At 49.7% G+C, this 26,763-nt stretch overlaps 1 protein-coding gene across 1 annotated transcript in view; it reads right to left on the bottom strand.

Annotated features, from left to right (window-relative positions):
* MEGF8 (multiple EGF like domains 8) overlaps positions 1–26,691 on the bottom strand; it is a 46,007-nt gene extending 19,316 nt beyond the window's left edge. Inside the window, exons 1-23 of the mRNA XM_053268669.1 lie at positions 24,798–26,691; positions 21,880–22,145; positions 21,031–21,194; positions 19,521–19,727; positions 17,012–17,192; positions 15,544–15,632; positions 14,969–15,191; positions 14,537–14,717; positions 14,090–14,235; positions 13,173–13,292; positions 12,696–12,862; positions 11,719–11,826; positions 11,024–11,171; positions 9,727–9,890; positions 9,315–9,506; positions 8,278–8,478; positions 7,560–7,799; positions 6,177–6,295; positions 4,800–4,931; positions 3,714–3,827; positions 2,787–3,035; positions 1,365–1,570; positions 750–960 (exon numbers count right to left, since the gene is read on the bottom strand). Coding sequence (XP_053124644.1) covers positions 750–960; positions 1,365–1,570; positions 2,787–3,035; positions 3,714–3,827; positions 4,800–4,931; positions 6,177–6,295; positions 7,560–7,799; positions 8,278–8,478; positions 9,315–9,506; positions 9,727–9,890; positions 11,024–11,171; positions 11,719–11,826; positions 12,696–12,862; positions 13,173–13,292; positions 14,090–14,235; positions 14,537–14,717; positions 14,969–15,191; positions 15,544–15,632; positions 17,012–17,192; positions 19,521–19,727; positions 21,031–21,194; positions 21,880–22,066 — 3,749 coding nt within the window. The 5' untranslated portion in view covers positions 22,067–22,145; positions 24,798–26,691. The remainder of the gene's footprint in view (positions 1–749; positions 961–1,364; positions 1,571–2,786; positions 3,036–3,713; positions 3,828–4,799; positions 4,932–6,176; positions 6,296–7,559; positions 7,800–8,277; positions 8,479–9,314; positions 9,507–9,726; positions 9,891–11,023; positions 11,172–11,718; positions 11,827–12,695; positions 12,863–13,172; positions 13,293–14,089; positions 14,236–14,536; positions 14,718–14,968; positions 15,192–15,543; positions 15,633–17,011; positions 17,193–19,520; positions 19,728–21,030; positions 21,195–21,879; positions 22,146–24,797) is intronic.
* Positions 26,692–26,763: the final 72 nt, after the last annotated feature.

The raw sequence follows: 26,763 nt of genomic DNA, 5'->3' as shown, positions 1-26,763 counted from the left end.
ATGTCTCTGGGTACTCATAAACAAAGTAGTCATTCCCTATGATTTTGATCCTAGATGCATGCTAAACAAGAAGGTTAGATTTTATTTTATCTATTTATTCGATTTCTGTATCGCCCTTCCAAAAATGGCTCAGGGCGGTTTACACAGAGAAATAATAAATAAATAAGATGGATCCCTTTCCCCAAAGGGCTCATAGTCTAAAAAGAAACATAAGATAGACACCAGCAACAGTCAAGGGAGGAACTGTGCTGGGCGTGGATAGGGGCAGTTACTCTCCCCCTCCTAAATAATAGAGAATCACTACGTTAAAAGGTGCCTCTTTGCCAAGTTAGCAGGGGTGATCAATAAACAAACGCAGTCTGTCTTTGACAGATCTGTCTTCCATGAGTTCATTTACAACAGCTTGGTTTGAAAACCAAGAAAATCCCAGTATTCAGATATACTTGAGAGCTGGGTGAAGACGCGTTATTATATTGAATAATATTACCGTGTTTACCTGAATAGAAGACAACTCCGAAAGTAAGATGATGCCTTAAAAGACAGAGACTAAATACAGGTTATACCTGTATTTTGGGTTATACCTGTATTTACCCAAAAGAAAGAGGAATCTGAATCTAAGATTTAGATTCCCACCAATATTTAACAGGAAGGAACTGGGAGGAAACCTCACCTTAGATTTGGGTAAACATGGTGTACAAATATTACTTCAGAGGTGCACAAGCCCAGCCACAATTACCAGTTTCTCTCACCTGGGGTCCCCGTAGTATCCAGGGGCACAGCGCTCACAATGCAGCCCCTCAGTGGGTGGGGCACAGTAACAGACTCCGGTGGAACCGTGGCAATAGCCCATCTCTTCCAGGCCGTGCCCATTGCAGGCACACTCCTGGCAGCCACTCGGGTACGTGGCGTTCCCGTAGCTGCCTGGCCGGCAAAGGTGGCAGTGCTCGCCACGAGTCCAGTCTGCAGGCAGAAATAATACAAAGCTGGTGAAAAGGTGCGAGAGAATATAGGAACATAGGAAGCTGCCATGTACCAAGTCAGACCATAGGTCCGTCTAGCTCAGTATTGTCTACATAGACTGGCAGTGTTTTCTCCAAGGTTGCAGGCAGGAACTTATCTCAGCTCTATCTTGGAGATGCTGCCAAGGAGGGGACTTGGAACCTAGATGCTCTTCCCAGAGTGGCCTCATTCCCGGAGGGGAACCTCTTCCAGTGCTCACACTTCTCGTCTCCCATTCATATGCAACCAGGGTGGACCCTGCTTAGCTAAGGGGACAGTCATGCTTGCTACCACCAGACTAGCTCTCCTCTCCTCCTCTACGCAGGACATGGCAAAAGCAGGAAATGGGAAAACACGGGACTCACTCTGGCACTCATCACACACACCAGGCCCCCCGACGGCGCAGCTGCTGTGGAAATGGCACCCGCAGTCCACATTGCACTGCACCCTGCTACTGCTGCTGCTGATGTTGGTGGCCTCCATCTCTGGCTCTGAGGTCCAGCCGAGGTCACAGATGCAAGTGAAGTTGGGGGCCCCGCTGCACTCTCCGTGTGCGCATTCGTCATAGCAACTGGGGGCAAGGGGGAGAAACAGGAAACAGAGCTGTAAGCAAGAGGCCCCTGCTCAAGTAGGCCCGTCTCCATGGCAACACTACCTCGCCCAACCACTTACGCCTATTTCTTGGACTGAAGCAGATTGTGCTTGCATAGAGCCAGAACCGCCAACTGAGGAAAGAGTTTTGACTTGATTGCCTTTTCACCAGTCAAATGATTTAAATAAACAAATCAACCCTTTAGATTCAAATCAATGGATCTAGTATTAAATCCTCATCTGTTTTTGAGGGAAGTGTGAGTTTACTTACAATTCAACCAAAAAAAGCTACCACTAATTATTAGAAGTGCAGACGGTCTCTCATTGTTTCCAAAACTAACATCCTGAAAACAAAAATAGTCTCAAAGATCAGTACTAAATAGGTATGCCCTTAACTCTTCGCTCCATTGATTAAAATTGGCCCTCCCTATTATAGTTTTAGTTGATTAGTCTACCAATTAAAACAATTAAAGCTTGCAAGCCCTATAATAAATTGTACAACTTGCCAGGAGATATTTGTAAGGTTATGAGTGTGAACTCTTTGCGGGGGGAGGGGGGGCGCTACATTCACTTGAGACGGGAAGGAATCCATTCAGGTGTAGAGCTAAGCAATTAATTCTCATGCAACTCTCTTGAAGTTCCCTCAAAGCAGCAGAATTGCATGATGGGATATGCAAACTTACACAAAGCAGCCCAGAGGAAGTGGTCAGAGTGTTGGCCTAGGACTGGAGAGATCCAAGTTCAAAACCCTGTTCAGCCAGGAAACTCGCTAGGTGACTCTGAGCCAGTTACTTCTCTCTCAGCCTAACCTACCTCACAGGGTTGTTGGTGAGGATCTTGTGAGCCTCTGGGCTCCTTGGAGAAAGAGCGGGATATAAATGTAAAAATAAATAAATAAATATGTTGCTTTAGGAACACAGGAAGCTGCTGTATACTGAGTCAGACCATTGGTCTATCTAGTTCAGTACTGTCTTCACAGACTGGCAGTGGCTTCTCCAAGGTTGCAGGCAGGGGTCTCTCTCAGCCCTATCTTGGAGAAGCCAGGGAGGGAACTTGGAACCTTCTGCTCTTTCCAGAGCGGCTCCATCCCCTGAGGGGAATATCTTACAGTGATCACAGTTCTAGTCTCTCTTTCATATGCAACCAGGGAGACCCTACTTAGCTCACACACACATACACACGCACACACAACTCACGTCTGGTTGCAGTAGGCCACGCCATCACCCGCATAGCCTCGATTACAGTGGCACTCGAACGAGTCTGGTGTGTTCTTGCAGCTGGCGAAAGGGTGGCAGTTGGCCAGGCCCAGACGGCACTCATCCACATCTGGGCATTGCCCGTACGACCACTGGGCAGGGTGGGTGGGCAGCAGCCCATGAGACTCCCAAAGGGCCACCGAGCAGTTTGGGAAAGTGTTCAGTCCTGAGAAATCCCCAGGGAGGCACCTGTAGAGGAAGGAAGACAGAAGTCCTTCCTCTAACAATATTCCCAGAGCTGCCAACTCCTTCCCCATTAAAGGCTCCTGCACTTGCAACAACTGTACAACAGGGAGAAATTCAACAGGTGACACATTTCCCATTAGCAAAGAGCCAGCGATTGGAAAAGGAATTCTTCTTGTCATGCAAACTGTTCAAGAAAGAGGAGCCTTTGTAAGGATAGCATAGCTAACCGGGCATAGCTTCTTCTAGCATGGTTAACCCCAGAGTCTGAAATCTCCCTTTCAAATATAACTGCAAACCATGAAGGCTAGTAACTTGATTTTTTAAAAAACAATTAACTTAAAATGGAGCCAAGATTCTCAGTTCTGTGCATGCATCATCACAGATTAATACTACTAAAGGTAAAGTGTGCCCTCGAGTCGGTGTTGACTCCTGCCGACCACAGAGCCCTGTGGTTTTCTTGGGTAGAATACAGGAGGGGTTTACTATTACCTCCTCCCGCACAGTATGAGATGATGCCTTTCAGCATCTTCCAACAACAAATATGTATATGCCACTTTTCAAATTAATAGCCCTCCACACTCACTAAGGCAGCTGCATCCACAAAACCTGTGGCCAGACTGAAGCAAATGCTCTGCCAGCCAAGTGGGAAAGAGCCACCATGACCTTGAACAGTCACTTTACCTGCCCAGAGTCGGGTTGTCTGAGTTGCCACACCAGCCGCATTCAAAGTTCTGCAAACATTCCCGGCAGGTGTTGAACCGAGTGCAGTCCAGGCACTGGGGAACAGAATGAACACTGAGGCAAGGAGAGGAGAGAAAAAGAAAGGTCAGCCAGCTGCTCCTCCAATTCTGCATCCACAGAATATCACTCAGAATTGTGACTCTCATAGCTTTAAAATACAACACCCTCTTCTCCTCCTTCCCAGACCTCTCAGAGCCAGAGCCAGAGCCAGAATCCCAGCACTCTGTCCTTCATTCTACAGATTTTACTCCCTTCCAAATATTCATCTCCAGTCTGGTGGGAAGGAAGGAGCAATAATGCAGCCTGCATTAGTCTGGAGACGAGTGAGCCACGTCCCTTGATCGTATACACTCCAAACAGTTAATGCAACCAAACAATAATAAATGACCCAACCTCAAACTACTGCAGGTGACGTGCCACAGAATCGGTTAATTCAGGGGGTTCCCAAACTTTAGTCCCCAGATGTTGATGAACTACAGCTCCCAGCATCCCCAGTCACAACTGCGGCTGGGGATGATGGGAATTGTAGTTCAGCAGCAGTTGAAGAGCCAAGGTGGCCTACCCCTGGTCTGTTCTGATGGGCAGCTGCTCTCCAGGAACTCAGGCAAAGGGGATGACTTCCCCACCATCTGCTATCTGAATCTTTCAATGGGTGATGCTAGGAACTGAAATTGAGACCTTCTGCAGGCAAAGCATGTGCACTGCCACTGAGCTATAGCCGCCGCCCCCCGCCCGCCCCCCATTCTCTTTCCATTCTTCCCCAGGTCTGCCCCCAGGGTCCTCTTCCTTTGCCCTGCATTCCATGATGTCACAGAAGCAGACATTCCTAGTGGCCACTCAGCATAGATTAGCTGGGACTGTTCTTCTCTGTGCCTGCAGCCTGACTAGAGAGGAGGGTTCCTCTGAGCATATCAAAAGTGACTTTTTGCTTCCCATGGCTTCTGGGACAGGAGGATGCAGCTCTCTACTCCACCCCCCAGGTCCTGTGGGATCCGCCGTGGCGCTCGCTCCTGACACCGAACGTACCTGTCATACCATCCGCGGCAGTCCCCATATGGGTACTTGGCCAGGTAGGCAGCAAAGAAGAAGCAGCTGCGTGTGGACTGGCACCAGGCACACTGGCTGGAGTTGGAGAGGCACTCAGAACACGTGCTGCGTCTGGGGTGAGGGGAAAGAGAACAGGAGTGCTGTTTGTGGCCCACCTCAGGCTCTCCAGTGGCTGCTGGACTACAATTCCCATCATCACCAGGGAATGATGGAAGTGGTAGTCCAACAGCAGCAGGAAGGCCTTGGGTTGATCACCCTTCCTCTATATTCTACCCAAACTCTCCCCACACCTCCTGTTTCCCCACTCTTCCCAAACTCAGACCCCTGGCCTTCAACCAGTGTGGTGTAGTGGTCAGAGGGTTGGACTAGGGCCAGGGAGACCTGAGCAGTGTTCCCTGTAAGAAGGAATCCCAGATGTTGTTGACTGCAAATCCCAGAATCCCTAGCTTCAGCTTTGGCTGAGGATGCTGGGAGCTGTAGTCAAGAACATCTGGGATTTTGTGTTAGAGGGAACACTGGACCTAAGTTCAAATCCCCATTCAGCCATGAAACTCACTGGGCGAACTTGGGCCAGTCACAAATCTCTCAGCCTAACCTACCTCACGGGGTTGTTGTGAGGAGAACCTTAACCATGTACTCTGGGCTATTTGGAGGATGAGTGGGATACAAATATATAGGAGGTGGAACCACAAAACTCCAAGATTCTCCCAGTTGAAGGCTGAACTTGGGGTCAGCGATCCAGGGTTGGTGAAAGTAGGAGCGTGCAGAGGAATTTATGTATTTAAAACATTTATACCTCACTCCTCCAGTAGATAGATAGATAGATAGATAGATAGATAGATAGATAGATATAAATACTAATAAAATAGAAACTAATGAAAATCAAGTCTCAGTTACAGTCAAAATTTAAAATTACAAGTTAAAATGTTAAAAGGCCCTGTCTCCAGTTCCCGCCAGCCAGATCTCTGCTAGTGCAGGGCCATGAGCAGGGCCTGGGATGATGAACGGAGGGCCCTGGCAGATTCGTATAGGTGGATGAGGACCGACAGGTACCCCAGCCCCAAGCTGTGTAGGGTTGAGATCAATCGATCACTTTCAGAAACTTCCAGGATCCAGAACCAGAACACTTCTAGCTTCTCCAACCTCACCTGAGCCTGTTGTCTCCTGCCCCACGAGGAAACTTTCTTCCCAGCCACTTCCCAGCCACAAGCACAGCTCGCCGTTGGCCCAACAATCTGGCTCTCATCCAGCCCAGCTTGTGACCTTCTCACCACAAAGCAAGGCCTGTCAGATCTTTCTGTCCACCACGGCCTGCTCCCCACCACAACCACCACCTCCTTCTCCTGGGCCACTCACTGATTGCAGAGCTTGGGACATTCCTCTGGGGAACGAATGGCGCTGGGGAGGCGGCCTCGGCGGCTGCAGAGAAAATCCCCCTTCTTGCTGCTGTTCACTTGCCACTCGCAAAATGGGTCCTGGGCAGAGAAGGAGGCAGACACCAAAAGAGAACAGAGCAGCTGGGGTTGACCTTTTAAAAAAGCACGTCGCTAGTAGCAATTGTGATCATGCTGAGAAGATTGTGTTCCAGCAGGCACATAGTATGCATACAGTGCATCTATGAAGCAAACAGCCATTGCTGGTTTGAGGCTGCTGTTCCACAAATCACACACCCACTCCCAGGAAAGGAAGCCAGTTATCTTTGGGTAGAGGCAAAGGGAAGTCTAGAAGTGTACACAACCAATAGGTTGTACACACAGTTAAAGGGACTCCATAATATTGACCTCTGAGCACCTTAAAAAAACAAACAAACCCAGATACAGCAATGCATGGCAGCCTCCTCTCAATTCACTCCAATGCAATGAACGAGGGCTGCCCTCTGAGGCAGGGAGTTGGGGAGAGGAGCTGGGAAGAGAAGGATGGAAGAGGGACTGAGGAGGAGATATAAGGAGAAACCAAAGGAGGCGGAAGAAGAAGTTAAGGAAAAGGAAAAGCAGAGGCTGGGAGAACAGAGACTTATCTGAGGAGGCAGCTCCTGCGATTGAGACCAATCCCGGAAGTGCCAGGCCTGGCTGAAGCTTTGGGGGAGCTGGTTGGGTGAAACAGGCACCTCCGAAGGTGAGGGAAACTGTTCTCGTGTAGCTGTTATTGTGGTTTACTTACAGTGTGTTTCTGTGCTAAATGAAGACAGGCCTGGAGATGGCTACGCATCATGGCTAATCCTACTTCACACAGGAGAATTATAATCCACCAACTGAGAAAGGAAAATGTGCCTTTGATGTCAGAAGCCACATTTGATACTATAAGGCTGTGGATTATAATTCTCCTGTGTGTGTCCAGATTCGCCATTATGCATAGTCAGCTTCCAGCCTGTCTTCATTTATCATCCAACCGGTGCCGCTTACCTAAGGGCTGGACACCCTTTGCCACAGTCACTGAGGACCTCTTTGTAACGGGACAGGAAAGACAGCAAGAGGACCTGGCAACCCAGCCTTTAATCACTCTCCACTTCTTCACCTAGACTTTGCGCCCCTGCTGCACGTCAGTGGTCCCATTTTGGAAAATCCACCCCAGAGACACCCATCTTTCTCCCCACATGCTCGGTGCTCCAAAGATCAGGCGCCTCTCAACCATGGCACTGTGAGCACACCCCTCCTCCTCTGCCTCCAGTGCAGGTTCTGCCCCAAAGGAAACCCCCACCCCACCCTACCCCACCCCCGGGATGCCCGCCCTGTTCCCTACCTTGCTGCAGGCGTGACAGTCTCGGTAGTCCTCGCACAGGATGCAGTTGCCAGGGACCAGGATGAGGCGCACACTGCCAGCGCCACAGGCTGAGACGTCGTCCTTGTGCGCCAGGCGCTGGTGGCAGGTGGCACTGAGCGGGCACCAGCCGCAGCCCTGGTCAGCCAGGCAAGCCAGGCACGAGCGGTAGGTGAAACACAGATCCGAGCGATAGGGCTCCAAGAAGAAGTAGGAGATCTCCTGGGCAGTTAAAAGAAGGTGGGAGGACATCTCAGGTGCTCCAGAACCAGAGACCATCAGGTTCACCATCATCACTCACTCCTTTCCAGTTAACGTTTCCAGTATTCCTACAAAGCTTATTTGGGAAGAATCCTACCCCAGTCCCATGAGCAGGTTTCTACTGTATTCCATTTTTTGACCCCGAGCCCTCCCACAATGCCAGCTAAGAGGCATTCCTCATAGCCCCTTCCTCTTTAAAGGGGTCTCTCAATCCCTGCTAACTGAGCAAAGAGGCACCTTTGGAAGTGGTGATTCTCTTACATTTGGCAGGGGGAGAGCAACTGGCCCGCCCCGCCCCCAGCACAGCAGCCCTCCAGTAGCTGTTGCTGGTGTCTACCTTACGTTTCTTTTAAAGTAGCTGGGGGCGGGATTTCTGCACTTCCCATCACAGCAGCGTAAGTGCACACACAAGACAAGGTTCCAGTGGCAGGATACTCACGCTGCCACCCGGCACTCCGGTGCGGTCCCAGGTGAGGGTCAGCTCGCTTGTCTGCCCATTACCAGAGTGGTTGAGGTGGCCTTCGACTAGCACCGTGTACTTATTGCCCCTCTCGGTGTTGGGGAAGAGACGCTCAGCCCCCGGCCGCTGAAGCAGCCGCTTCTCTTTCTCTTGCTGCACCGCCCAGCGGCCGACCTCCTCCTGAAAGAGAAGGGCAGGCGGGAGAAGGAGATGAAGGCCTGTTCTTCGCGGCTGCGCTCCGCCAGGCAAGTTAAAGGGGAGGCCGCTGGCCTGGACACCTATGTGGAGGAGGCTTGGAATTAGCATTGGGAAAGAGCTGGTCATACGGTCTGGGGCAGACCATATGACTGTGCATGCAACTGCCAACTACAAGTCCCATCATCCAAGGCCACTGTGGCTGGGGGTGATGGGAGCTGTCATCCCACAGAATCTGGGGACCCGAGTCTGAGAATCCCTGCATTATGGTATTGTAATGTCCTCAGAATTATTTCAAGCACACAGTCTGGCCCTTCGGAAGTTAACGACAATTCCACACACAGACGCTAATCAGTCTCCAGTTGAATGTTTCCAACTTTTGCCATAGTTGTTAGCAGTCATAGTGGCAGCAATTCTCTTCTATTTAGCAGGAGGAAAGCAACTATCCCTATGCAGCCCAGCACAACCAAGGTCTCTCCCAGTGGCCGCTGCTGATGTCTCCTCTGCATTGTATCGTACTGTATCGTCTCGTATCATCTCGTCGTTTTAAAAGATCATGAGCCCTTTGGAGACAGAGAACTTCTTTATCATACCTTTTGCTATGTATACCTCACTGATAGTTTTTTGTGGAAAAGTGGTATATGAAAGACAGAGAACTTTTTCATACCTTTTGCTATGTATACCTCACTGATAGTTTTTTGTGGAAAAGTGGTATATGAATATAACAAATAAAATGAAATAAAATGAAATAAAATTAAAATAAAATAATGCTGCCCCTAACAGTGCCAGTAAAGTGCACTGTTACCAGTTCCTCTCCTTACCAGTTCCAATGCACCAGGGGCCCGGGCCAGCTTGGCAATGACAAAAAGTCGCTGGATGCGTGCCCAGATGGAGATGTCCTCGGCAGGACCATGGTTGTTAGCCAGCGGGTGAATGAACCCCTTGTAGACCAGTGAGACGTCCATCTCCGTGCTGGGGTTCAGGGTGATGGTGGTGCTGCGGACGATGGAAACCTATGGCAGAGACACAGGGGTCAGGCCTTCCTCCGGTGGAGTCAAGGGCAGGACAAGACGAAGGCAGAAGCAGAGCCAGGCAAAGGCCATCTGCAGCCACCGCTAGTTGCTCAAAGCAAGCGTGAAGAAGGAATCAAGACATTACATTCTATGTTTGAAAATCGATTCCCCCACCCCCACCCCGCACACGTGAGACGTGGACGATTCCATCCCCCTTTACCTTATCCGGCTGGGAGTCATTGCGCGGCTGCTGGTAGGTGATGAGATGAAGGCCAGGCAGGAAGTTTTCACGTTGACATTGTGCCAAGGAAGTGACAAAGAAGGGCTGCGGCCCCCACCAGCCATACGTTCCCGAGATCTTCCCCACTTGGCACCTGCCTTGCTCTGGAGGAGGAGGAAGTGGGGGAGTTTCAGAGGCAAAGTCCTGCTCGGAGACACCCAGGGGACCCAGAACTAGTTCAGCTGGAAGGGCACCCCTAGCTGCTCATTCTCTGAGAAGAGCTTCGCACAGAACAACAAACCCTTGTAATACAAATCCCAGTCTTTATAGTAGCAATACATGTAACATTTATTTTCATAATAATCTGATCGCCTTATCTGCTTTATTGCATTACTGTATAATAACCTGTGCTGGTCTCTGACCGTAATAAAGATGATTGATTGAACCACAAACCCACTTTTCCTATGATGCACAAGGACAAGGGTCTTCGCTGTTTTTCAAGTGGGGGCCACTTTGGCAAAAAGCCTTCAGTGTGAGAACCACTCCCCACCAGGCTGACCTCCACACAGTGCTGCACTTTCCCCAGTGTTTGCCGGGTGGGGGGGGATGCTTTAAGAAAAACAGCCCGTTCAAGCTCTGGCGACATCTTGGCAGTAGGCATGGAGCACTAAGCAGGCAGACCTTCTCAGCGCTTTCCCTGTAGAGCTGTTTAAAGAAGCCACTTGGAAGGACTACATGGGAACATAGGAAGCTGCTGTATACTGAGTCAGACCATAGGTCCATCTAGGTGAGTATTGTCTACACAGACTGGCAGTGACTTCTCCAAGGTCGCAGGCAGGAATCTCTCTCAGCCCTATCTTGGAGAAGCCAGGGAGGGAACTTGGAACCTTCTGCAATTCCCAGAGTGGCTCCATCCCATAAGCCCCTTCTCCCCTTATCTCTTCCAGTGCTCACACTTCTAGTCTCCCATTCATATGCAACCAGGGTGGACCCTGCTTAGCTAAGGGGACAAGTCATGCTTGCTACCACCAGACCAGCTCTCCTCCCTGCATTTCCCAGCACTCTGTGCATGCCTTTCCAAGATGGCACTGGGACTTGAGAGGGCTACGTTTCCCTTAAAGCAACCCCAATGCCATCGTGGGAACCGTTGCCTCTGCGTGGCACCAACAGGGATTGTGTGGAGTATTCCGCTTCAGCTGAAGCTATGCACAGGCCTTGCGCACAATGCATCAGGGAGCTGCACAGAGGGCTGATGGGAACCTGCCACTGGCTCCCGGGCCTTGCAGTTCTCACTTACCGGAGAGGGGCATACAGGTTTCATTCTGCACACACCAGCCAAAAGGTCCTGGGGCACGGGGCAGAGAAGCATTGGTGCTGCCAAATGCCAGGCATGATTGGCAGTCAACCAGGAGGCGGGCCAAGCCCAGGCAGCCAGTATTGGGGCACTAAGGAGAAAGAAGACACCAATCAAGAAGCAGAGCAGAACAAAGGCTCCTGCGATGCTTCACGGGAACAGAACTAGAACCTCGGGGTCCCAGCTATCCTGGCTCACCGTGTATCCAAGACTAGGGATGTTCTGTGCTAGCAAATAGATACATGCATGGTGGCTAGGTTCATTTATGGGGCTATGAGACAGACATCCCACCATGGTTTTCTATAATGTATTTTTAGTTTTATCTGCATGTCTGTTTTTATATTTTTGATATTCTTATTGATATTTATTGTACAGCTGTATTTTCTTCCTATTGTTTTCTTTCTGGATGGCTTAAGGCTGTAATAAAATTGATTCTGATTCTGATTCTAGTCCAGTAGCATCTGGGGCCCACATTTGAGGACCCTTTATTTAGAGTAACCCTTTAGGTCACAGTTTGAGAAAAGCCCTTCCCTAGATGTCTGCGCAACCCTCCAAGAACAAAACACTCTGACTCCTATCCACCCATCCCTCTCCTGTGCTGGCAACGACAGGCACCCCCAACCCCACGAGTTACTCACAATGTTATGGGGCTGGGTGCTTTGACAACCATTCATACACCAGGCACACTCAGGGTCCTTGGCACACATGCTTTTCTCAGTGTAGATGGAACAGTAATCCAGCTGGTACTGGAGCCAGGAAGGGAGAGAAAGGTGGGTCAGTGACACCCCACGACAGTCCTGCAGCCAGAAAGCCACTTACTAGCCTGTTCTACAAGTGTGAGGTGGACGCTTTAGATCTGCAGTTCTCCTCTTCATATCACAAAATGAAGGCCCATGCTGACCGAGGTTCTCCCTCAGAGTACACATTCCGAAAGTACAGCTTTGCAAACAGGGATGCAAAAGGCCACTTGCTAAAACAACTTTTACCAGCCCATCTGCTCACATATACCAAGGTTAGTTATCTGTGGCCATTAAAAAAAAAAAAAAAGCAAGCTTTCAGAGAGGTAGCTGTGTCCATCTGTTAAAGCAACAGCTGCCAAGAACCTTGTGGCATATCCAATAATCTGTGACAAGTAAAAACTGATTCTGAGTGAAAAAGGTCCTGATAAGTAATGTACTAACATAGCGTGAGGAATAAAATATTTTGGCTGATCAACTGAGCCAACATTTCTTCAAGTGTGTGTGTGTACACACACGCACGGAAGTGAGTGACCAAGGTCCAGTCGAAGGAGGAAAACCTCGAATGTGAACAAACTGTCAAAACAAGGTGAACTGTATACAGGAACAAGCAAGGCAGGCAATTACTTTCAGCAGTCTCTACTGAGCGCAAGCCTGATGGTATCAAATTTCTGTAAAGATTCCCCCTTCAACCATTTAAAAAACAAAAAACAAACCCTAGAACTTTAGTTGGGGTGTATATATTATAGCTTTGAGGGCTCAGGAAAATGAGCGAGGGCTGAGCTGGAAGACAGCTCCTGGGAGGAGGGGGTTCTCTGTGGGGTGGAAGCTGAGGTGGGTTTACAGGATGGAGGGCAGGGGGAGGTGGTGGCACTTACAATCTGAGACAGCACCTGGAAGACAAAGGTGGGCACCTTGTAGGCCAACAGGTCGCCCCGCGGCACCCCGCTGTAGCCCCCAGCTACCAGCAGCACGTTCCCGCTCATCACCGTGGCCACGTGGGAATACCGGCCTCGTGCTTGCACTCGAGGCTTCATCTCGCGTTCTGAGGGAGGAGCAACACAGGACAGGTCAAGGACAGCCTGCGGGAGAGCAAGTAGCTAGCAAGTCGGACTAGCACCAGAGAAGCTCGGGTTCAAGTCTCCACTCGGCCACACAGCTGACTAACCTACCTCAGAGGGTTTGTGTGAGGATAAAATAAAGGTGGGGGGTGTTGGATGCCCCCCTGAACTCCTGGGAGAAAGGGCAAGAGAGCACATAAATGATAAAGAAATAATAACGCAACGCTGCTGCAAGCCAGTGTGCTCCACCCGTCCCCAAAGGCTGAGATTCCCAGAATCCGAGTGTTCCCTCACCATGAGTGATCGGAGGCACCAGTTCGTGGCTAGAGACCCACTGGTGGCAGCCCAGGTGGTAGAAGAAGATTTCGTCCTCGTAACATTTCTCTTCGTGGTAATGGATGTGCACGTTGCCCCCTGGAAGAGAGGAGGGGAAAGGGAGGCATAAAGGCAGCGGCTGACATCCCGACTAGATCTGACCGAGGAAGTTCCACTGGAATTAGAGAGATGAGTGAGGCATGCCATTTTGTTTTGTAAACCACCTAGAGATTTTCTGGTCAGGCAATATAGGACTGTAGTACATAAATAAATAAATAGTGGGTGAGGATGATGAGAATTGGAGTCCAACAACAACTGGGGGCCCAAGGATTAAATAGTTACGTTTAGAACAGAACAAAAATGTTTTATGAACTCTCACATTAGGGATGTGCACAGAACTGGTTCCATGCACTCCCAGGAGGTGGGAGTGGTTGCTTTAAGGCGTGGGGAGGGTCTCCTGACCTCCCCCGCCACGTTTCCCCCACCGGCGCTGCTGCCAAAACCGCTGGTGCGGGGCTGCTGAGTACCTTCTTGCCACCCCTGTCAGCGTAATACCAGAAGTGGCCGGCACGCACGCACACATCACGCACGCACACATCACGCACACACACCGGCCATTTCTGGTATTACGCTGACCAGGGCGGCAAGAAGGTATTCAGCTGCCCTGCACCAGCGGTTTGAGCAGCAGTGCCGGTGGGAGAAACGCAGCTGGGGAGGAAAGGACACCCTCCCCACGCCTTAAAGCAACCACTCCCTGCCTCCGAACCGGCCCCAACGCCAGCATTTCAAACCGGTTCGGCACTCCAGAAAAGGAGCGCCGAACCGGTTCCATGCACATCCCTACTGCACACCACTAGCCAGAGGGCAAAGGGAGGAAGGAGCAAAGCCACACCCACCGTAGACCACCATGTAATTGCCAATGACTGTGGCGGAGTGGAAGGCCCGCTCTCGAGGCCCCCGGTGCGAATCTTTGGCACGCAGCGTCGTCCAGTAGTGCAGGTCCACGTGGAAGAGGTCAGTGGTGTTAACCCGCACACTGAACCTGAGAGCAAAGGGGAAGTTATTTATTTATTTCATTCAGCAAATTTCTATACCACCCCCAAACTCATGTCTCTGGGCAGCTTACAATAAAAATACAATTAAAACAAAATTAGAAACATTAACACAATTTAAAACTTAAGACATGTTAAAAAGTGCTAGGAACTATTAAAACTGTAAATCTAAAAGCCTGGGTGAACTGATGTGTCTTGACTGAAGTCAGCAGGGGTGAGGCCTCCCACACTTCCTTCAAATGCCCACCATCTTAGTTTCCCCAAAGTTCTCCCAGTCCCCCTTCCTCTTACCGGGCAGTGGAAGGTCGGTGCCCCCCGTACACCAGGAGGGTGCGGGAGGCTGGATGGAAGACCATGGAGTGGCCTGCTGCCGCCGGAGCCTTTCCCCCGGAGGGCATCACCAACTCCCAGCGCCACGCCCTGAGGTGGAAGCGGTACATCTGCGAGGAGAAGACGTCCACCGAGGTGCGGCCTGTGGAAAGGGGTCGTGTGGGATGAGTTCCCAGCCTAGGGTTCCCAAATGTTATTGGACTACAGCTCCCATCGTCCACTGTGGCTGCAGATCATGGGATTTGTAACCCAACAATACGTGCAGACCCAAGCGTGGGACTCCCTACTGCCCAGCTCCTTGCAAGGATTAGAACTGGGACCCCTCACGTCTCCAGCCTCTCTATCCCAGCCCTCTCTGTTGCTTTCAGAGTCAAGTTGCCAGGAGTCGCTCACCTCCAAATATGTACAGCCATTCGTCCACCACCGCCGCTGCATGGCCAGCCAGACCAGGGGGCGCAAGAGACCACGTTCTGTTGAGGGGCACCAGCTCCTGCCAGCGCCCCTCCCGCGGCAGGTACATCCAGATGTCGTTGGCCAGAAAGCCCGTGGCCAACTCGCCCCCAAAAAGAACCAGGAAGCCCTCCCAAGCCACAGCGGTGTGGGAGTGGCGGGCAGACTACAAGGAGATGGGGGAGAAATGAGAGCAATACACAGTAGGTAAGAGAGAGGGGGAAACACACCCTTTTATCTTCCTCGGGAGGACCATGGCACACAGGACACAGCTACAAACCAAGGTTTGCTACCATGCACCAACTCAACAGGGAGCCCCCGCCCACCATGTCTCCTTGATGGGGAGGGGGGCACCTGTACGATGCACGTGTCTGTCCCATTCACACATTACATTTACTCTGGTCTATGACCGTAATAAAGATTGGATTGGACACATCACATTTTTAAGCAAGCATCCCATCTTAGAAACAGAGAATGTCTCAAGGGGCTGTCGACGACAGGGGAAAGAGGGCACTTACTGGGGAAGGACTGAGCACTCGCCGATGCCAAACGTTGGTGGTGAAGTTATAGAAGACGAGATCCCCCAGGGCTGAGTTGAGATCCAAACCTGGGGAGGGAAATGGAACTGCTCTGGGGCTGCAGATTGCGGAAGCCAGGGGAAGGACACCCTAGCCCCTGCCACTGGCCAAAGGAACCAGGGCTGCTGTGGGGGTGGGTTTCCTCTCTCTGCCCTCCTTCTCAGAAGAACACCACGGCAAGAGGAAGCTTGGCCCCTGCTGTCAGCCAGAGCAGCTACATGATGCCTCCTCCCTCCCTCCCTCCCAGAAAGAGCTCTGTATGAATTGAGGAGAAGGGCTATCTGGTAGGGATGTGCATGGAGCTGGTGGTGGTGGGGATACATTTAAGGGCAGGGGAGGGTGCGCCAACAAGGGGAAAGCGGCGGGAGGGGTAAGAGTACCCTCCCCCTCCCTTAAATGTATCCCCCCCACACCTTCGAACTGGTCAAACAGGTTCGACCGGTTCGTTATGGACCTCCGAACAGGTTTGTGCACAGCCCTACTATCTGGCCACTGGCTGGAGGAACAAAGGCTGCTGGGTAGTTTTTTGTAGTATTGTAAACGGCTGTGGTAGGTAGAAGCCATGGGGTTCTTTTAAAGGGATTCTGTGAGCAGGGTCTGAGAGTCCGGCTTGAAAGGTTGGAGAGCTGCTGCCAGTCAGTGTAGACAATACTGAGAGAGATGGACCAATGGTCTGACTCAGTAGAAGGCAGCTTGCTGTGTTCCTAATCTGCTGCTCCTGGGGGATGCTAGAGCCTCAGTCCTGGTTGCCGCCTCTCTTTATACGCGCAACACCACAAAGAAGCACGAAAACCAGTGTTTCAATACCAGTGGCCATCAAGAGCCGCACAGAAAGGATGGTAGTGGATGGGTTGAACAAGAGCCCTGGTTATGTGGCACTTGGAACCTCCAAACTGCTCTCCTGCTATCTGCCTCCACTCCATCCCTTGCATCTTTTCCTGCTGTCTCCCCAGCTGCGACTTCAAAGGTGCCCCTCAAACTTGGCCACTCGTGCCCGATTTCTCAAAAACTACAACCGACCACATGTAATCAGGAAAACTGCATGTGCAGATGTCCCCAGACGGCACCATTCCGATTGCAGGTGGGAGATGGCATGTTGGAGTACTTTTCAATTGGAGGAAAATGCCTTGCACGTGGAAAATTAGTGCAGAGAGCACAGGGAAGGCTAGAAAGGGTCCCCCTTCCTTGCTATTTTTCCCTATAGTCGAGGAAAGGGGTTCTCACCCACCCCGCTACAGAGGAATATTCAAGCATCTAACCCTCCCCTCCTGCAAAATGGCGTGCCTCTGCCCAACAAGATCTGCTGATCACGTGTTCCAGCCCTCAACCCAGAACATCATTCCCCCAACCACCAGAGGCGGCTCCCTTCATCCCACCCACAGGATAAGGTAACAGCATGACCTCTGACCTCCAAAGATGTACAGTGCTCCAGTGGAGGGCAGGAAGGCTCCTGCGGCAGCTGTGCGGGGCCGGAAGCTGGGGTCCTGGGCGCTCACGTTGTACCACTTGCCAGCTCCTTGGTTCTCACTCAGGGCCAAATCACAGGCCTGTCCCACAAATCCAGGCTCACACTGGCAGCGCCCTGAGTGCTGGGGATTGGGAGTGGGGGTGGGTGGGGGACAATCATATCCCGTTAAGACCTGACAGATTCTGAGCTCAGGTGCTCCCTGCAGAGCACAAACTGCCACCAGGAAGAGCAATGCCAAATAAATTCAATTCTGCATTCAAAACATATTAGCCAAATATGGACCTGCGACAAAATGTTGCAGTATATCCCTGGTGTGTGTGTGTGTGTGTGTTAGCTGAGCATGGCAAAAGTTTGACACCTTTCCCCGTCAGCAATAGAAGGGATTGTGACTGTCTTGAGGGAGTGTGCTTCAAGATGAGAAATTTACGGCTCTTTTTGTTCAAGCCCTCATCCCCCTCCCACCACTGCTCCATTGAGCCTACCTGGCTGTCTGTTAACTGCCCTCCGAGTCTATGAACATTCTGTTTCACTTTGAGCTACATTGGGGCAGTTTGGGGGAGGGAGGTGCCACTTTAGGTTTTTCCTTCAGATTTTTGAGGAACTGCCCAGTTGTAAACTGCCCAGAGACATAAGTTTTGGGCGGTATAAAAATATGTAAAATAAATAAATAAGCAAGCAAGCAAGCAAATAAATAAATGGGTCCCCCCGAGCCTGCCTGTACTTCCCTCTCACAGCTGCTCTGGTTATGCATCCATAAGGATCATCACCTTTCCAGCTGTTTCAGAAATAGATATAAGAGAACAATCAATGGCTATTCAATTTTTCCTACTTACAAAAAATCACAAAATTAGATTTACACAAATCACAAAATGTGACAACCAAGGCAAAAGGAAATCTTGCAAAAAGGTTCAGGGGCCAGGTATTGGTTAAACCATAAGGAAAGAGTTTGCTGTTCAGGCCAAAGAGAATTTTGAAGCAAGGGACATATCGATGCTAATATGAATCTAGAGAGAAACAGAGAGATGTAGGGTTGCATTAATGTGATTCAACAGAAGAATGCGGTGGGGTGGGGAGAGGAAACTAGACAGTAGCTGCCACAGAATTCAGCTTCCTCATCACCTCAACTTTCATTTCTTTATTTTTCTTCTATTTTTAAAAATGTTTCTAGCCTTCATGGCTGAAAATATATTATTGAAAATCTGTGGGCAACATCTGCTGCGATCACAGAAAATTGGCGGAAGAAGATTTCTGGGGGACGGGGACGGGTTTCCTTGCCCTGTATAGCTTCCCATGACTCACAAAACCACAACAAAACATGCAAAGTAGGAAACATTGAATACCATCAAAAGTTAAAAGGAATTAGAAAAACTTATTCAATTTACATAATATACATAGGATGCACAGCCCTGGAAGGATGGGTGGGAGAATTAACACAGGACACAGACTGGACCCAGGGAAAAGGTATGGGGTGAAGCTTGGCCATGGATATTAGGAATAAATGTCACATTCTCCCCCCACCCCCATTTCATTTGATTCAGCTATACTTAAAGATTATGACCTTCCGGTAACTCAAATACACACAACAGCAATACTGCGCTAAGGAGGTGACTTATAATTTTGAATTAAAGTAACAACAGATCAAAGAAGAAGCAGTAAGCAAATTTGTACACAACCACTAGTTTCCTGTTAAGAGAGGACTGTAAAATAAAAGTAGGAAAAGAGTACATGATGTGCTTCACTAAGTTACGGTTCTGTATAGCCATGAGAAACGTTAGGAAAAAGAAAGGGAGATCCCAATGCTGTCAGCCTGCCTATCAGCCTTTAAGTAAGTATACAAACTAATGCTCCTTGACCTAATGCTCCTTGCATCTATTTTTCATGAAATGCCCTGAGTAATCAATGCGATCTTTTGATGTCTTGAGCTTTATTTATGCTATAATGCCTATAAATGCTATACTGGAAGCTATAGAAGTAAACTATTCTATAAAAAACCTGACTATTTTTACATAAGCTTTTCTCTTGAGTACACAATACTCTTGTGAGGAACATGAACCCATGTACAGGATGATTTCTGGATTGAGGCTTTACACACAGGGATGTAGCCACCGTTGGACAAAAGGGAGGGGGGTAGAGACAAATAGCCCTGGGCTGCCAGGGTTGGGGGGCCAAACACCAGCTAGGTCCTCCCCTTCTCTGCCTCCCTCCAGAGAAAGAAGAACCCAACTGGCCCTTGAATGAAGCGCTGATTGGGAAGGAGTGTGAGAGGGGCTACATAGCTCCTCTTCCTGATCACATCCCTTGTGTCTGATGCTGAAGCTTGTGAGCTTATCCCCCCAAGCTGCCATCAAGATCAGATCTAGCTAAGATCGAAATACCGGGGTGTAAAGGTCATCCACCAGAGGAAAAAGGCTACAGCTGGCCCAGAGAGCTGCTGACATGACACTCTTACCTGGCTGCACAAGCCGTGGATCTGACAATAGGTGGCGCAGTCAGGCACTGAGCAGTCCTCACCACCCCAGTCTTGGAAGCAGGCGCAGCGCCCGTCGTCGCCACAGACCCCATGTCCCGAGCAACCCATCGGGCACAGCGAGATGCTGTAGGTGGCGTTGAAGCCCAGCAAGTTGTAGTTGGCGTCACTGAACAGGTGCAATAGCATCTACCAAGCGGAAAGGAAGAGAGGACACATAGGAAGCGGCCATATACCAAGTCAGATCACTGTTCCATCGAGCTCAGTATTGTCTACACAGAGTGGCAGCGGCTTCTCCAAGGTTGCAGGCAGGTGTCTGTATCAGCCCTATCTTGGAGATGCTGCCAGGGAGGGAACTTGGAACCTTCTGTATGCAAGAAGGCAGGTGCTCTTCCCAGAGTGGCCCCATCCCGAGGGGACTATCTTATAGTGCTCAAATGTGGTCTCCCATTCAAATGCAACCAGGGCAGAGCCTGCTTAGCAAAGGGGGCAATTCATGCTTGCTACCACAAGACCAGTGCCAAGGCCACTGGAGTAAATGCATCAAGACAACACCACCATGCCAGACTATTGGGATGAAAAACCCCAACTTCAAGTATACGCTGATGAGATCCGAGCTGTTGGTGACTGGCCAGGAGAGGGATCTTGGGCTCATGGTGGACAGCTCATTGAAAGTGTCGACTCAAGGTGCGTCAGTTGTGAAAAAGGCCAATTCTATGCTAGGGATCATTAGAAAGGGGATTGAAAATAAAACGGCTAATATTATAATGCCCTTGTACAAAACTATGGTGTGGCCACACTTGGAGTACTGCATACAATTCTGGTCACCACATCTAAAGAAGGACATTGTAGAATTGGAAAAGGTGCAGAAAAGGGCAACCAAGATTATCAGGGGCCTAGAACACCTTCCTTATGAAGCAAGGCTATAACACCTGGGGCTTTTTAGTTCAGAAAAAAGATGACTGCAGGGAGACATGATAGAGGTCTATAAAATCACGTGGAGAAAGTGGATAGAGAGAAATTTCTGCCCGCCCAACAAGGTCGCCGGAGGGGGCTTAAAATGCGTTTTATGAAAGGTAGAATAGAAACTGAACTATAAATGAATAAATAAATAAATAGCGTTTGCAGGCCATAAAGTAGATGTTCTCTTTCCAGGCTTGGCTATAGTTCAACCCCAAGTCTGAAGCCAAGACCTCACACAATCGGGCAGTTCACGTGACCATAAACTGAGTAGGACTCGTCTCCTACCCAGTTTATAGTTGTATAAACCACCCTAATGACCAAATACATCCCGCTGCCTTCAAGCTGGAAAGTGACAGATTTAATCAGAGTATTGTTCCCTTAATGCAAATGTCGAGGCGTTCCCCTTAAGGAAAAATAGAGGTTAGAAACATAAAGGCAAAATCAGCTTGGGAACCAGGCCTGCATGACGGGTTCTGAGGTGAACCCAGTTCCCACCCTGGAGCCATCCCGCCTGCCTGTGGGGGAGTACCTTGCCAGAGGTGGCTTCGATGGTGGCAGGTAAAGTGCTGCCACTGAGGCTGGCCAGCAAGGGGCTGCTGGGAGAATCGCCGTCGTAAATGAAGAGATAGTCGTAGGTGCATTCTGTATCCATGAACATGAAGGTCAGGAGGATCCGGTAGCTGCTGCTGGGAGCTGAGAAGGGTGCAAAAGAGGGTGCAGGAGGTGAGAAGGCGTCCGGAGGATGTAGGAGGTGTCCAGCCCAAGTAGTCCCTTAAGGGAGGGGTTTCCCAGGCTTGGGGCCCCAGATACCTTTGGAGGTACAACTCCCATCTTTCCCAACCACAGTGGCCAAAGGGAATTCCGAGACGTGCCTGAGAATTCCTTCCCACATGCCCTTAGGGTACAACCAAGGAGCACACCACTCACCACGCAGAGGCCACTCTTAGCTGACCATGGATTTTATGGTGGCCCTAAGAGAAGGTCCTTAACCCTTTACAAACTAAGGGCCAAGCTACATGTTAAGTATGTGCTCTAAGGCTAATGTGCTTGCTTCTTTTAAATTAAAAAGCAGTCGTCCTATCCCCCTCCCCCCAGCAGATCAGGATCACAGCATGGGAGTCAGGGGCTTTAACTCTAACCTCACACCACCATGGTCCCAATTTGGATTGATCCCACATAGTCCCAATCCGAACCCACTTCAGCTGCTAACCGCTGTTGTGGTGGTGGGGGACTTCCCAAAGGTGTCTATTGGGATAGTGTTTGAACTTGAAACAAGTGTTTAGTAAGTGGGTTTGCAGAGAGCGGTATTCTGTGGGCAGGGGTCTCCTCGCTTGATCTACCATGCACCCCCCAAAGGAAAGAGAGCACCCCTTCTCACCCTCCACCAGCCACTCGCAATTCCCATTGACAGAGTAGTTGCCGGGTCCATCGGTCACATAGCCAGATGCACTGCGCAGCACCTGACGGTGCCCCTTGCAGTCGCCCCCTTGAGTCTGATGGATCCCACACAGGGCGAGGAGCAGCGTCACCAGCGGCTTCAGGTGGCTGACAACTAGGGGGCCCATGATGGTTTTCTCCCGGCAAGCAGAGGGTGGGTGCGAGGTCAGCACGGTCCAAAAGGTGAGGGAAAGGCCATCGCCCAGCCTGAAAGAGCAAACAGCACTCTAGGAATTTTGGCAGTATATAGCAGGGGAAGTAGCATTCTTGTTTAATAAATATTGTCCAACTTCTGCACAGGGATCCACAAATTTAGACTTCACTAATTTATTTTATTTTATTTTATTTTAACATTTCTATCCCGCTCTTCCTCCGAGGAGCTCAGAGTGGTGTACATAGTTAATCAGCCATAATGTGTGGTTGCCACCCGTCCCCTCTCTTTCCTCAGATCCTTTTCTGGCACAGATGCAGAAGTCTTGGGAGGGAAGGGGGTCTGCTATCATTTGTACTGGAGAATGGGAATGGGAAGAAGCAGTACCCTCTCCTACTGCTCAGAAAGGATTCCTGCTGTTTATTAAATGATTCCTCTGATAAGGAGATCTGTGGGGTGCTGGGTGTCCTGCTCACCAGAGGGCTGAGGGCACTGGCTTACTGGCAAGCGGATTTGTAGATGCTTGCTTTTACACTTCCCAGGACTTCAACTGAGTCACGGCTAGACTGTGGCAAGATCTTTTTTTAATCCTGAAACAGTTACTGCAGCTGGGTTCCTCCCTTTTTGGTTATCAAGGAGAGGATAAACCTTTTCTTTTTACATCTTAAACAACCAGAAGCCTTGAAGCACCTTAAAAGACGAACATGTATCATAAACATTCATAGACTACAGCCCACACCATAAGTTATACGGAGTGTTAATCTAGATAGGCTTTTTGCACCTTTCTGTGGATCAGGGGGAAGGAGATTAACAGAGTTAAAGAAAATATATATTTTGAGGGAGTCAGCTTTTGAGGGGAGGAGAACTGATCTTGCAGTAAGGGAAAGTGTGCTGTCAATTTTGACTCCTGGCGCCCACAGAGTCCTGTGGTTTTCTTTGGTAGAATACAGGAGGGGTTGACCATTGCCTCCTCCCACGCAGTATGAGATGATGCCTTTCAGCATCTTCCTATATCGCTGTTGCTTGATATAATACCAGAGGAGATTTGAATCGGCAACCTTCTGCTTGTTAGTCAAGCATTTCCCCACTGCGCCACTTAAGGTGACCTGGTCTTGCAGTAGTGAGCACTGATTGTCTCCTTTGCTAAGCAGGGTCTGCACTGGTTTACATTTGGATGGATGTGAACTCTAGGTGCTATAAAATATTCCCCTCAGTGGATGGGGCCACAGTAAAGTGGTAAAGCATCTGTTGCATGCAGAAAGTCCCAGGTTCAATCCCTGGTGGCATCTCTGGATAGAGCTGGGAAAGACTCCAGCCTGAAACCTTGGAGAGTTGCTACCAGTCAGTGCAGACAATACTACACTAGATGGACCAGCGCTCTGACTCAGTATAGGGCAGCTTCCTATGCTCAGCAGGGCCAAGCAAAAACGAATAAGTGCAACAGGATGATTTTTCACTTTTCATCTGCCCCTCCTATGTTTTCTCAAGTTATCCTAACCCATAACTTCAGACCATGAGCCGCCCCTTGGGGGACAAAAATAGGCACAATTCTGAAATAGAAGTAAACCACCCTAAACCATAAATAGCATGGAATATAAATAGAATGAACAAAGCCGTACAGAAAAGAAGTAAATGCCTCTGAGGCAGGGACATCGTTACAGCTGAATGGGGGTGGGGGTGGGTCCCTGGACTCCTAAACGGTGTGGGGGGGGCACCACCAGGGTGACGGCTTACTCTTTGCTCTCCGCCTTGCACCCCTCTGAAGAAGAAAGTGGGGGTGGGGGCTCATCTTCCCTTTGTGCCCCAAGACTCATGCCAACCTTGCTACGCCCCCGCTCTGAGCATACCATCATCAATTTTATTACAGCCATTGGCCAGAAGAAGCTCTGAGCATACACAGAATGCATTTCCTTGACCAGCCAGGCCCCAGACATCTGGAACTGTAGGGCAGGCTTGTGCTCCAGCACCTTAAACACACACACACACACAGACTTTTCCTCCCAGCCTTCAAATCCATGTCGGCTTAACGGGAAAACTAAGCACTACTCTCAGAATGTTGCCTGTGTTTGCATATCCATCGCAACTCCTTAATAATAAAAGTGCCCCCCTGCATGCACAAAAAGGCTTTATAGAAAGGAAGATAAACCCCTAACAGGAGTGGGGGGTGGACATTCCCAGGAATCCGACTGCTTTTGGAAATCAAGCCAACCCGCAGGAGGAAAATTGGGTCCCAAGTGGAGAAGGGAGAGCTTTGGAATCAAAGGTCCTTTTGGAGGAGATCCTAAATGCGGTGGGGGTGGGGGATTCCTTTTAAAGTGGGTTTTCAAATGAACCCCCCACCCCACGGCCTTTGGGATGTGGGAAGCATCCTATAGATGCCCCCAAGAAACCGCAGAAGAGCAGAGAATCTCTGCAGTCAACAAACGTGCACACACACTGAAAGGACAAAGAGACTACCGACCGGGAAGACCTATTGCTGAAGATGTGGGGCCGGGGGAGGGGATTACGCCCTATATATTGCGAGAAGCCTTCGACCTTTCGAGTCTGGGGTTCACCTATACGGAGAATCTATAGGGCAGAGGATAAGAAAGACTGACATATATAAGGAGCGCTATGGGAAGGAGAATACGAAGGGGAAACCGAGGGGGGCGGTATGCTATAGAGAAATACGAGGTTCCTTGGAGGGGAGCCCCCCCACCCCGACCCACCTCCAGAGGTGCCGGCGGCTCCGCTGCCCCCGCGGCCCATATAGAGGCGCAGTCCTGGCTTGGGAAGGGTCAGGGGCAGAGAGACGGGGGGCTAGAGCGGCCGTCAAAGGAGCGGCGCCCAGAGAGGAGGCGATAGAATTCCTCTCTATGGAATGGCTGCGCCAATGGAGCCGGGTACTATGGAAGCGAGAGGAGAGGCTAGAGCGGCCGCAGGGTCGTCATGCCAACTGGAAGGGAAGTGGGATTGCTTCTTCTGCTTTTTGCTGTAAATAGAACCTGCGAAGCGGAGTGGAAAGCAGGGACAGGGGCGCGGGATGGCTGCTAACTTTTTGTTTCGAGCCTTCTGGCCTGGAGGATGAGGAGTTGTAGTCCAGAAACAAATGGGGAACCAAAGTTGGGAAGGAATCCCTGTGGATACAGAAGCTGAAAGCTTGACAAACGGCAGAGAGTCCCGATGTGGCATATAACGCGATTGAATTCGATACAAATAATTAACAGTTCAGTTGAGGAAAGGAGAAATCTGCGCCCAAGTCTCTGCTGACACGTTTCTTTTTATTGAAGTAACCACCTCCCAGGAGCTTTCCCAGCAGCGGCTGTCAATAAAAATGGAAAAGCCCCTTTGCTCAAGATGCTGTTCAATTGCAGCTATGAAAGAGTGTGGGAACAACTCAGGTTTCATGTCCTAAGCCTGGACGCCTTAATACAGGGTTCTCCATCTCGGGTCACCAGATAATGATGGACTACAACTTCCATTATCCCCAGCCACAATGGCCAAAAGACATTTGTGACTGGAGATCATGGGAGTTGTAGTCCATCATCATCTGGTAAGGAACCTTTGCCTTACAAGGTTTGCAATCAAAGGGTTTGAGCTCTGGGTGCTGGCTAGAGGTGTCTGGGTGCTCTTGTGTTCTCCACTTTCAGCAGAACATGCTCAACAGGGCTGGGGACAAATACAGTAACTGTAGCGCACTGGTTCCCAAAGCTTGATGTGCAGCCCTGACACTTCAGACCACTGCAAGTACCTCTCCCCCACAAAAGAGAGTCTCAGTGCAATAACCATCTGTTTTACTTACATTTTGCGTACGAGGTATTAACCGCACCTCAGGAGCTACATGTTTCAACATGGTTGTGAAAAGGTGCCACATTAATAACAGTGAAACACATCAGGTGACCAAAATGAATGGGTGAGATGGTACTGTTTTTGTTGTGTAACTATAAAAGCAGCAGATGTTTCACTTTAGCAGATAAGAGAGAGACCTTAAAAAAGAAGGTGGCCAATAGAGAACTACAGTGTAGCCCCAGGAAAGCCCTCAAGTACACCCAGGGGACACAAACCACCGTTTGGGAATCACAGAGCATTTGCTTGATTATTGACCCACTGTAGCTAGCCTAGGTAACTGGATATGCCCAATCAATGTTTGCAGGCCCAGGCAAACAAATTAAACAGGCTGAATAGGCTGACTGAATGAGCATGGACTCCCACTGAGCCTGATCAACAGATGATGCTGAAGCAGAAGATTTCTGGATGGATCATAAGTTTTAATGCTTTATCCTATTAAACCCAGCATAGTATGCCTCCAGTGACTTTACTAGTGTTGTGCGCACACATGTCTGTGTAGGTTGTGAGCCATTTTGGAAGAAGAAACCATCTTTTATTTCATTTTGTTATGTAAACCACTTTGAGAACTTTTTTGTGGAAAAGCAGTATATAAATAATAATAATGCTCCCTCCTCTCTGTAAGTAATCAGCTAGCCCAGTTATCGTTTTAAACCTTGTTCAAAACTGGGTATGCAGATGTATTCTAAGAGGGTAAGGGGTTTATTGTGGCATCAGCTCTTGTGGTTAGGAGCCTGCTTTACAAGATATATAAACATGAGGAGTTTTCCATTTCCAACTCTCTCTCTCTCTTTCTCCTTTCAAATCTGCCTGTTCGATCCCCTCCCACCCCACCCCACTTCAAAAGAA

This window comes from Hemicordylus capensis, chromosome 7 (assembly GCF_027244095.1).
Source record: "Hemicordylus capensis ecotype Gifberg chromosome 7, rHemCap1.1.pri, whole genome shotgun sequence".
NCBI lineage: Eukaryota > Metazoa > Chordata > Lepidosauria > Squamata > Cordylidae > Hemicordylus > Hemicordylus capensis.
The sequence above is the reverse complement of the archived record's forward strand: the minus strand, read 5'-3'. Positions and strand labels throughout refer to the sequence as shown.